Below are 13,001 nucleotides of genomic sequence, written 5' to 3'. Positions count from 1 at the left end.
AGGAAAGAAATGCATACTGTTTTTATTGATGCAATTCTGAACTTATTCCACAGAAGTATTATCAGAACAATACTAGCAAGATCATACATGTCAACTGTAATTTACATATATAATTAAAAGAACACTTGCATAGGTGTAATGAAGTTCATCAATCTATAAGGGGCTGGGTATCATAAAGCATTTGGCTTATTTTCCAACATTTATCTCTCTTTGAGACTAAAGCATTTCAAGACTATTTAAAAGCCTTTCAGAACACACATTTCTCAGTCATCCAGTTCCTTTGTACTCTCTCATGTTAAAAGCTTCACTATTTTTCCTACTTTCAGTTAGCCTATATTTGTTAACTACTGAACATTCTAGTCTAATGTATCCAGAAGAAACATACTCTCAGAAGATAATATAGCGACTGTTTCTGTGATAGCTGACAACACCATTAGGAAAAGAGTACACAAGCTCTTCACAGTAGGAAAAGACACATGAACCTTTTAAAAATCGCTCTATAGAATGTAAGGAAAACATTAATTTAAAATAACCTTTAAAAAAGAAAGCTAGAATCAGTCTTTGCCTTGGTGGTGCTTCTCTGTGGCAAAAATAATATAAAGGAAGTGTGAAACAGCAGCACATGCAGCAGATATGCTGATCTGGCTTTGGCAGCAATATTACAATGAGCGAACGTGATGCAACACTATCAGTGTTCACAGTTGTACTTCAGGTTGTGCTTCTCTAGAGGTTCATTTCACAGCCAAACTTGATAGTTCATGTTAAAATCTCAAGCTATCATTCATCTTGGGAATACAGTAGGGCCCTACTTTCCGGCATTTCATTTTCCGGCATTCCGCTCATGCGGCGGCTTTCAATTAAGGGAAATTCCCTTTGTGTCAATTTCGCGCAACGCAACCCATTATAGTCAATGGGTTCCGCTTTACGGCAGGGACCTGGTCCCTAACCCGCCATATAAGCGGGGCCCTACTGTACCTTTAAAGAACTTTCAATATCCTCATCATCATTATAAACATTGGCAGGCTTAAATGAAAGACAATCATTTAAAGAACTCAGGAGAGTATGACTTGAGAGGGAAGAACAAACCACAGAATGTGTCGCACCATCAACACAAGAAGGAGCTGCTCGAGTGGTACCTGCTACCTGCCCGGGAAAGCAGGAGCACTTGACTGTCTGTGATCTTTCTTCTATCTTGTTCTTATTACAACATCGGTGGAGAGCCACCACTTCACAAGTTCCAGTTTTAACATGGTGAGCTGTGGAAACAAGACATTGACAGCAGTAATGACATTTTTGTACAGTTCAGCACAATTCTCTTGAAGCAATTCTCTTTTTCCTCCCAAAATTGGCTTGCTCTCTTCCAGGAGATTATGGGCAGAATTTTAAAGGGATAACAGTTGGGAGCAGGGGGAGGGAGAAAGAGGAGGAAGGTTCCATCTGTTTAGCATTCAGTTTAGCATGGCATATGTCATCAAAAATTCTGTGCTAAGAGAGGGGCTTATCTTGCTGCCTAGACTGGGATACTTTATAATTTCTTACAGCTAAAAACACAGCAGCTATCTTTGGGCAGGACAGGGACATTGTATGTTTCATGTTGTGTGGCTGTTTGCAGGCAGAGAAGTGAATATGGCTGAGAAGAGTACAGGAACACATTTCCTATGATTCAGAAATGCATTATCGCATTTAGAAAAAAATGTTACCTGCAAAAAAATGTTGCAGTACTGAGTGTTGCTGCTTAGTATTTAGCCAGCCAGCTATTACCTTTCCCAAGACACTCCATTCTACCACCACCACGAAAAAAAATACACTCAGCATTCTGTGCCACTGAGCATGCTGAGTTCTCATTGGGCTGTTGTTGTTGGGCTGGGGATTGTCCTCTTAGGGGTTTTTTCTTATAGATTTTTTGTACTTCTGTAAACTCTAGGATTCCCCCAAGCATACGGATACCACCTTCTTATTTCTCAGTGGATATCTTTGCCATAAGCCTCTCAGTGCTAATCAGAAGAGTTTGCTGTAAGCATAGATGTTTTCCGATGATGTAAGAACTAGTCATTTTTTAAAAAAACGTACCACAGAAAACATTTCATTCTAAAAATATTGGCATATTGGTTTTTAAAGGAGAGGGAGAAATTAGTGCAACAGCTTGAAAAGCTTGTAAAGAAACATTTTATTTCTTAAAATATTACTATTAAAAATATACCCCACCTTTCCAATTGCAATGGTCAAGGTAGCTAACAATTAACACAAAAGTATAATAAAGCATTGTAAAACAACATATAACTGACTATAAAAAGATGAGATAAAAATAGCAACCCGCTAAAGCTAAAAGCCATATGGCAAAATAAAATAAAATGCAGCAGGGGGGAAAACAAACAATGAACAGGCCAAAAACTTTCTGGAACAGGAAGGTCTTCATCATCAGGCACGAGGCTAATAGTAAGACAGGTCTCCTTGGGCAGAGCCTGGTCACAGCACCCAAGAAGGCACTCTCATGCACTCCCCACCAATCCTGCATGTTTACATGTTTTCCATCTTTCATTTGAAAGTGTATCTTCTGTGTGTCTGTCTTACTCAACTGACCACATATTTTGGGAAATGAAAGAGGCAGTGCATACTTTTCACATGCCAGTAAGCTTCTTGCCGGAGAGACACAAAACTTCTAGCTTTACTGTCATCAATCAAAACAAGTTTTCTTCCAATGATAGATTTGAAGCATTTTGTTGCAGACGCTTTGCTGTGCCAAGTATCATTTTGTTCTATAGTGGACTTATGGGATGAACATTCAATATGATGAACAATGCTGAGAGTGAAAAATCAAACATATTCAGACAGTATCAATACTGCTTCTAGTTCAAGGTGAATGTTAATTACACAGAATATCATGATATACCAACTGAAAGCAATAGGTAGATTACTGGAAAAAAGTCTGCAGTTCAGGAAACCTGCACTTCTGTGAAACAAAAAAGCAAAGATGCTGACTTCTTTTTTGAAAAATAGAAAGGAACAGGGCCACCATTCTTCTTGGGAAGTGTGATGGATACATAACATTCAGGAGTGGAACCCTAAAACAATGCTTCTTCAAAAAAGAGTGGTAGAGTTTAGGACTTGCCTGCTTAGTGCTTAAAAAGACTTGGACAACCTTAGAACTGGAATTTTAAGGCCAATTAACAACCTTATAACATTAAAATACACTACAGAATATAACTTTTGTTAACACAACACAGCCTTTGCATACAATGTCTTGTCAGTTATGTTTTGATTCATATGCTCGTTCTAAATTAATTTTATGGTAAAATCCAGATTTTCATACAGAGACACAGTCCTTTTTGTGGAAGAAGTGGGTTGACAGTGGGATTTATACATTAGATAAGTTAACAAGATCAGATAAAGAATTTGTATCATTTCAAATTTGTGGTTTAGATACCACTTACTGGCTACTGCTGAATGGCAGGATCATCAACTACAGCAATTTTTAGAGTCTATTTTTGGACTGTCACCTTTGAGTGCTTCAGCATCTCCTGTACTTTAGGAGGAAATCATTGGATCTTCACAGAAAACTAAACCCATAATAGTTGTTTATAAATGTTTATTGGAAAGTTGCAAAGTGGATTTTTAGGATCTTAGAGATGAACAGAACAGAGTCAGAATCATCTTAACCAACTGAAAGTTGTTTTTGCATCCATATCCAGGGTTTCTTTAGAATAAAAATTGAGACTGATCCAACAAAAAATGTTTTAGGTATATTGAACTCCACAGCATTTCTATACAAAAGGATTGGTTAGTTCAGGTAGAGGTTGATGATATAATGCTGAAAAATGCCTCTTTATAAGGCATATAATGTGGGCATGTCTTGTGGTGCTTTCTTTTTGGTCAGAAATTGTTGTTCACATCAACTTTGTCTTGGCAAAATCTTTGATATTAGCAGACGTTCACACACTTTTAAATTATATTCCTGTGGTATGGCAACTAACAGATGGACAACAAAAGTGAGTTCTGTGAGCCCTTACGGTGGCTAAGAGACTTATACTGCAAGGCTAGAAGGACAAACATCCACCATGTATAACAGTGTTTTGAAAATTTCACTGCCCTTTCTACGTCTGAACATATGGCTTTATGCTCATCAATTTCATTTAAACACCTATTTGGACTGCCTGTATCAAACTATACATTTAAAACAGGATTAATGGACTATTCTTATTGTTAATGTCAGCTGGCAATGGACTTTTTAAAAATAATATTACTACTATTACTTTTTCCCTGCTATAAATGCAAATTTAAAAAATGAAGAAAAATCCCCCCACACAATTCAGACTTTCAAATGACTGGTAGTTGTAAACTGAACTGCAAATGGACAGAGATGCTTTGGAACTGTCAATGGATTGCCATTTGCCACAAAACAGCAACATTACTGTGTATGCTGCATAGTTATTAATTATCACAAACACTTTGCTACAAAAATCCAGACAAATTGTAAATCTGTTCTTTTGGAAGGTAGAAGTACAATAAGCAGAAACTAAGCCAACACTAGACACTGGAAGGAACAGTAATGGATCTCAGATCTCTGCTTTCATATTTCAGTTAACAAGTAGAGCTCCTTAATCTCAGTCTTATTTTAAATGTAGGTCAGATAGTGTTTTATATTGTTATGGCTGATCAGTATCCATCACTTCTAGTAAATTGTATGATGATCTATTTGCCACAAGCTGTTGGAATTTTGGGAGGGGCTGTAGCGCAATGGTATGTATAACACATGGTTTGTAGATAAAAGGTCCTGAGTTCAGTTCCCATTTCCACTTAAAAGGATCACAGGTAGCAGGGATGGAAACACCTATGTCTAATCCTTAGGCAGCAATTGGAAGTCAAATTATTGGGGTAGATGGACCAATAGAATAAGGAAACTCCATGTATTCATGTGCACAAACAGAAACAAAATAAGCCAGAAGATGGATGCTCATACATGTGCACTAGCTCACAAATCTGGCAATTTATGTTGTCAACAATTTGTTGTCAATTTGTTCCTCCTTACTTTTACAGTACACACTTACATGCATAACTATGCAGAAGCAAGACCCGTTGTGCGGCAGCCTTAGTGAGTTTTGGCCCTCCTTGCTCTTCTCTCTGAAGTTCTTATTTGTATTCTGAGTTGTCTCATTGATTCTTAGATTTTGTTTGTTTCCACACATCCCTATTTAATAGCTTTACACAGCACAACTAGCTCCCCAGAGATGCCACATGACACCTTCTAAGCAGAAATCAAGCATCACCTACATGCACCAATAGGCATCTGAAACGCAAGCTGTTTAATATATTTAGTTTGTTGTAAAACACTTTGAAAATAAATTGGTGCTCAAACAAAACCTTTTAAAGGCAGCAAATTTCTCAGTCTAACATTGGTGAGAAAGAATAGGACATCCTTAGGTTTTTACACCAATGTAATCAAATTAAATGGAATAGTCATTTAAATTTATGAATGGTATAGAAATGCTTTTCAATGGAGGATATGAAGAACAGATTAGATCAGTGAATAACCAGCCTCACCAATAAAAGTGGAGAACAGAAATTTAACTTTCATACAATTTCAATGAAGAAAACATCAACTATCCATATAAGAAATACCTATATTTTGTTTGATAAAAATCATGGATAGTTTCTGCTTTCCGTATGTCATCTCTTTTACAAGTCAGTTTGCATACTATGATTAATCTCTACATTTGCACAAAGCAAACTATGCTTGCAAGGTGACATGAATGGGTCTTATTGGTTTTTCCTATGAGGCCCTCTCAAGAGTAGGGTTTTGTTCAACAAACTGAAAATGTGGTTTCAGTGTATCTTTATGTTTAACAGTGCAATCCTACACATGTCTACTCAGAAGTAAGTCCTACTGGGTTCAATGGAACTTCTGTGTAAGTGCGCATAGGGCTGCAGCCTAAGACATCAAAAGCAGTGTGGTAGACAATACCAATGCCCTTGCAGACACACGAAATGTATCTCATGCAGTACCATTTGGGGTTGGGAAAGGTCCACCCTGTCCATCATTGAGGCAATCCAAAATAGTTTCCTAAGAAAACTTTTGTGCTTACCCCTGGGCACACCAGCGGCATTCCTTCGAGCAGAATTAGGCCTCCCCCTAATTAGTGCTCGTGCCCACTATGCTCTGTTTAACTTTTGGGAATCTTTAAAAAACGCCCCCACCAAACTATCAAAATTATGCTACGATCTGGCCATTAGAGACAGTTTCTGGAGCTCTAGAATATCCAGCCTATATCACTCGTACTATATAACACCATCGCTAAATGTCCCGAACCGACCCAAGTTGTAAGAGGCAATTTTCCAACATTGTTACTGGATCAATCGATTGGCAATTAGCAACTCCAAATTCTCAACCTGGTTCCGGGTAATTAAGACGGATCACCAGAGAGCAAGATACCTGACTTATTCCTTTTTACCAAACCTTAGACAAGCTTTTACCGCATTAAGATTCCAAACAATGCCGTCTATGGTCTTGTCAGGTCGCTATACCCAAGTCCCATGGGCTCAATGCCTATGTATCTGTCGTATGGAAGTGGTTGAAGATTTACCCCACTATTTGCTGGAATGTCCATTATACTCCCACCCTAGATCTAAATTTCTCGATGGCCTGTTGATCCCCCAGGGATCTTTGCAAGAAATTATTGTCCGTCTCTTATCAGGGACCAGGACCCTTCAGTCACGTATAGGGTAGCCCTCTTTGCGCTGGCTGCACAAAAACTTAGGGCAAAGTATGCCACAGACTTACCATTTGAACCCTAGGAGGCAATACTAAGATTTTTCTACCGTTTTATGTCATGTTTTAATATAATATGCCTATGACTTTGTTTTAACGACCACAGTTGTTTTTCTATTAATGTATACTGTAAATTGTAAAGGACTATGGCTTGGCAATAAAGTTTATGACTGACAAAATAAAAATAAAAAGCTGGGATAATCTTCATAGGTCGTGTGACACATAACTTCACCCCCAGACACTTCCCAAATGTTTTTATGTTATATATGGGATTTATGAGGGTAGAAGGAACTTCAGGTGCTTTTTAAAGATGAAGAGGAAACAGCACAGAGAGTGGAAAAAAAACAAGGTGAAATTTCTACACTGATGGAAGCCCATCAATAAGCTGAATTTTATATGATGCCCCAATAGTAGGTCGTATCCAGATTAAAATTAGGGAAGAGCACCAACACAACTCACAAACAAGAAAATATTGTATATTTAGACCAAAATATAAACTGATAGGATGAGAAGAATCCAGTGAGTCACTAATGCACAGGCAGCTGTCATAGGTGTGGACCCAACAGTGTTCTGCACAAGCAAAAAAGCATTTCCAGTCACGGGGGGTGGGCAGGGTCTATTTCTTCTTCCTGCTGCAGCCCCACTGTCATATCCTGTGCTGCTCTGGAACTGGGGAAAGCACAGGGGGCTGCAGCAGGAAGAGAAAGCCAGAAAAGCCCCATTCCATGAGTCTTATTCTTCTCATGGAAGGTACGAACCAAGCCCTAGACTTTTGCTAGGTTTGCCATATTTCAGTTCCACAAATCCAGGGAGACTAATTTGCATATCATGGAAATTATTTACTAATTATGCAAATTAAGCATGTTGAAGGTTGCACTGTACAGTTGTTTTGTTTTTGTGCGTAGTAATTACCACCAAAAACTGGGGGAGGATGTGAGGATTAAAAAAACAATTTCAGCCTTAAATGCCTAGACTCAAGCTTCCAATACTATGGAATGTTTACTTATTAAGAGGATTTATATCCTGCCCTTCCCCTGTTAAAAACAGAGCTCAGGACAGCTTACAAACATTATAAAAACAATACAAATACACAATCAATGTAAAAACATAATAAAAACAAAACAGAAACAAACATAAGTCAATGCAGCAGTATAAAAATCCAGCATAAAACAAAAAGCCCGCAAAGCATAAATTAAAAGCAATATTGTGACTGAGAGGTTGCCCATACCAACAATTAGGAAATGTGAAATGAACACACCGCTACAAATTGTAATGCAGATCGGAATCAAGATTTCAATATTATCAGTTCAGTCAATCATCTTATCTAATGAGAATAGTGTCTGAGAATGTGAGAAGTGTCTTTAGTACACTAATTCTCACATACCTGTTCAGGAAGAGGGGAAACACAACCTTCTATGATAAAGGCTGGAACTTGATGGAGACTTGAGCCCTGGCACCTCTTTAAAAAACTGCAGTGAATTCTAGAGACCTGGCAAGCTGTGCTAGCATTAGACAGGACAGCTGTTCCATTCCTATTGGTCTTAAGGGGAAAAAAAACATTCCTATTGGTCTTAAGGGGGGGGAAGTTACACACCCACTGTACTGAATATATATATAGTTTATCTGTGTATAGATGTATATGCACACACATCCATCCCTGGGGAGGAAATAAAGTAGGGTGATCTTTGGTGGGGAGATGCCTGGCAGTCATTTTGAAGAAGGATATGTATTAAAAATACTTTTTAGCCTTTTCTGAATTGCTGAACTGAGGCTTTGCCTGTCAGCAGGGTGAGCGAGGCTGCATTCCAACACAACTTTACTTGGGAGTAAGCACCAATTAACAGGGTGGGGCAGGACAAAAAAATGCAAATGCTAATACCTCTGCCTTTTCTACAGAGAGGTTTGTTTATGTAACTTGTATTTGTTCAGGGGAGGGAGTGTTTGGTTGATTCAAACCCCTTTATTCCATCTTCCATGATGGCAAGCAGATACTCCCATTGCATTTACCACTTAAGACACATACCCTGAGACACAGAGGCAACTGAGATGAAGGCTGCTTCTCCTTGCTGACTCAGCCAGAAAGTCTATGGATAAGGGGTCATACTGCATGTGTTGATCATGTGAGCATGTGCAGTTTTCTAAACTGCCTACATTCTGCATATGCAGCAGATAGGCAGACTAAAATTCTTGATTTTCCCAGGACATCTATGATGTCCCTCATTGGCTAAGAACAATGGAAGATGAGAGTAGGCTGATTTCTCACAAAATGATTGGGCAGAAAATTACCTCCACATTTTGCCTTGTACCTCTGGATCCACAAGGGCTAGAGAATTGCTTTTTTAGAAAATGAAAGCTGGGAATCTGGGCCACCTAATGGGCTAAGCGGGCACCAGGTAACATCGATAGAATCCAGGTAAAACCCAGCTAACTGGGCAATATGGAAACCCTAACTTTTGCTCATGAAGAATCTGGGTCTATTAGTTATATTTCTTTCCATCCTGCACACGAGATCATTCCTTATTGATAATTTAGCTCAATCTACAACCAAAGTTCTGCAACTCTTCTCTCTGTTTTTTCTAGAACAATCAATAGCTGAAAACATTAAGTAAGGATTATTTTTAGTTATCTGCAGTCAATAAAATCCACTCTTCTTCATGAGTTCTATGCATTTTGAGTTCTGTTGAGTTCTGTGCATACATAATTGCTAACAATGGTCCACACAAGTTTGTGTCACTATGGTGACAGAAATTTCCATATTTATTAATAAGGCAATTGACCATCCATCTGGTTTAATATGGTTTCCCATCAATTCAATATTCTGTACCATTAAAAACAAAAAATGTTTGCATTTTATGGATTTCACAATTGGTAAATAACAAATACAGTGTGACTGAAATCGCTTTTAAGTCAAGGCTCAAATCAGCATGTTATTATTGCATGATCATAGACTGTGGTATGTTGGTTTTTCCACAAAACACAAATATTTATACTGATTGATATGGAAAACAAATGTAGATTCTTTTCTCTACATTTCCAACAGTTGATACGTCTCTTCAGTCTCCATGTGTCACTCCAAAAAGCAAGACCATTAACAGTCCTGCATTTTTTTAAAGCCTTGCTACATAACCTTTAAGTGTTTATGGTTGTTCCAGTCAACCCACCTCTGTTATAGTGGACTGAAAAATCCAACTGAAATAGATACCCAATATAAGACTTTAAAATAAGCTTTCTTTCGTAAATGTCAAATAAAACATTGCCAAATATATATGTTTTATAATCTATGTTGCTTTTTTCTTCTCTTTTTTAAAAAGAAGTCTTTTGTAAGCCACTCTGGGAGTTTCAATGACCATTTAAGAATCAGATATAACTTTTAGAAACAATAAATAGCTTTTGTTAGAAAAATTCATATTGCAACATTTGTCTCTTGTGATCAAGTTTCCTACACTTTTTGTTCAAAAGTAGTTGAAGACAAAGGACCTTCACAAGCTTACACTGTTGTGGCAAACCACTACCAAACCTATAAAGATCTACACTCTGTTTTCCCCCAAATCCATTGAAGCCCTGTAATAATATGCTTATCATTCACACTTATAGAAATTAAAATAGTTTCTTGGAAAAGCCAATGAGTTTCCACTGAAACATATGCTACTCTACAGTTCAGACTTAGAAAGAGATCATTGGTGGAGTAGACCCACTGAAATCAATAGATTTAAGTTATTAAGTATGACTTAGTTGGAAGTTGAACAGTTACTTGTAAGTTTTTTCTACTGTATTCAGTAAGCCTTACTACCAAGCAACTAGGTTTAATATGAAAGTGCCAATCATCTACATCTTTATTTTTCTTCCAATCTACTGCAATGATATTCACCTTCATATGATGTATTTCATCCGTCTTCTCTCACAATTAAATTTTCAAGTGGCATTCTTTTCTCTTTCCTAATCAATGCAACGCAATCCCTAAGTAAAACTGAATCACGCTCCTAATGTTGTACAATTATACTCAGACATTCATCAGTATATTACATATCTGAGTTATATGCTATCCACAAATCTTTATCATGAAGTTATCACAATCATTCAATGAGGATTCAATGAGGATCTGCAGAGATGCTCTAATGTAGTATGCTGAAAAGTGCAGTTATTTTCCAAAAACAGTTTCACAAATTTAAGTGCAGAATTGCCTAAATCATCCGTCCCCCAATCCTATAATTTGCTACAGATTGGGTTGTATCCAATGTTATTCTTATGTAGTCCTACTCAGAGTAGACCCATTGAAATTAATGGCCGTTACTGAGGTTTATTCATTCATCAGCCTAGTTTGAGTAGAACATAGTTGAATACAACCCATTCTATTTGAAGCAAAGTACCAAGTAGTTACACTGGAATACAGTTTCTGATGTGATTGTGGTTAGTATTGCCTTGCCAGCTTCCAGACTTGGCAGCAGTGCACTGAAATATACCCCCCCCAAAAGACTTAAGATGGCACATCTATTTTTAAGAGTGGGTTGGAAATAGATGGGAGGAGGGGAGAAATCTGTGGTAGCTGATGAAGGGCAAAATCCAAAAGGACCAAAAATATAAGGTTCCTGGCCTTGTGCATACATTATGGACCCCATACGAAGGCACTTGAAATAGTCTCTGTGTTCAAGGTGTAACATGTAAGTGGATTTCTCTAAGCGAGTGGAGAAAATCCACATAAGAGCAGGCAATTTCCAGGGATCACGTCAAATGGTACAGTAAATCTTCATGCAATAACTGTGATCCATACAGCAAGATATAGTAGAGTGATTCCATGGAGCAGCCACTTCAAGAAGAGCACTTCACAAATATAGAGAAGATACAATATGCTTTTTAGAATTTTATTAACTGTGAGGGACTATTCTTATTTTTATTTTGTTAGGTGCTTGGAACAAAAGGCAAGTTATAAATCAAATCAACAACTATGAATGTTGTTTTACATAGATATTTTTCAAATTAAAGCTCAGCCAAAGACTCCCCATCCATTTTTTTTGTCAGAAAAAGGAGCAGCAGGACAAAAAGGCAACAGCAGAAAAAATGATTTTGATGCTACAACATGCTATAGCTTCTTTCTAGTAGTACTCAGGGAAAGAAAGATGGTTCCTATCCTGCCCGAACTTGAAGAACTCAGACACGGCTGTTTTTTTTTTCTTTTACTGTAGTAAGAGAGAGTTTCAATTCAGTGTGCTTCATGAATCTACCTACAGCTTACTCAGAACTCAGCATCTCTCTAGGACTAACTAGGCACTTCTTAGCGGCATTAAGATCGTGACTCAGCAACTATCCCCCCCCCCAACTCGGTTGAAGTAAGGCTGGGTGGGCACCCTGCTTGTGTACACCAACTGTCACTGTTGGGAGCGCACTCATCTGTTGAATCTCCCACCGCATTTGCCTCCTGACACAAGGTGAAGGTGGAGCCTCCGTCACCGTCTCTTCTTCCTCCTCCGAGGAAGGGGGGCTGCCTGCAGGTGATGCGGGTGCAGGAAGATGGGAAGTGTCAGGCTGGGAAACAACCGGCTGGTCAGGTTGACTCTCCACAGGGGTATCTGGAGCTGCTGGGGTTGAACTGTCCCAGTCCAGAGCTGGAATGCCTTCTGGATCCCACTCCCTGCTCGGCCCTTCACCGGCTCGAACATCCCACTCTAAGTCCTCCTTCTTCACTTCGTTCTTGTCTGTTCACCCCTCCCAGCAGGGCTCATGACATCCTCCTCCCCTCCATGCTGAGTCTCCCCCTACCTTGGGTTTGCCAGGGTATGCTTCATGGAGCTCTCTCACCAACTCTGGCATAGATGTCCGATGCTGCCTCCCAAGATCTTTCCTCTGGTCCAAAACCCCTTCAGTGGATCAAATACTGCAACTTTCCTCAGCGCTGATGGGAGTCGAGGATCTGCTCCACCTCATTTTCTTCTTGCTCATCAACCATTACTGGCGGCGGTGGGGAATAGAGATTTGCTGGCTCTTCTGGGGTTAGCAATGCACAGTGGAACACTGGGTGAATCTTCATGGAGGTGGGCAAGCATAGCCAGAATGCTACCAGGTTAATCTGTGCTTCTACTTTGAAGGGTCCCTCCCTCCTAAGTCTCTAGTTTGTGACAAGGTGCATTCATTAGCAAATAACACATAGATAACCATTATTTACCATCTAGGGGCTGGGCTGACAGTGCTGGTTGGCAACTCTCTTATAGGCGGCTTTAGCCCTTGCCAATTGCTCTTGTAACAG

General features: G+C 38.9%; 1 protein-coding gene across 1 annotated transcript in view; it reads right to left on the bottom strand.

The window, feature by feature from the left end:
* The window catches only part of TAFA2 (TAFA chemokine like family member 2), a 264,376-nt gene that overhangs the window by 65,401 nt on the left and 185,974 nt on the right, over window positions 1-13,001 (bottom strand). Inside the window, exon 3 of the mRNA XM_061637824.1 lies at window positions 1,104-1,256. Coding sequence (XP_061493808.1) covers window positions 1,104-1,256 — 153 coding nt within the window. The remainder of the gene's footprint in view (window positions 1-1,103; window positions 1,257-13,001) is intronic.

This window comes from Rhineura floridana, chromosome 8 (assembly GCF_030035675.1).
Source record: "Rhineura floridana isolate rRhiFlo1 chromosome 8, rRhiFlo1.hap2, whole genome shotgun sequence".
NCBI classification, from domain to species: Eukaryota; Metazoa; Chordata; class Lepidosauria; order Squamata; family Rhineuridae; genus Rhineura; species Rhineura floridana.
Note: the sequence above shows the minus strand (reverse complement) of the source record. Positions and strands in the feature narration are given on the sequence as shown.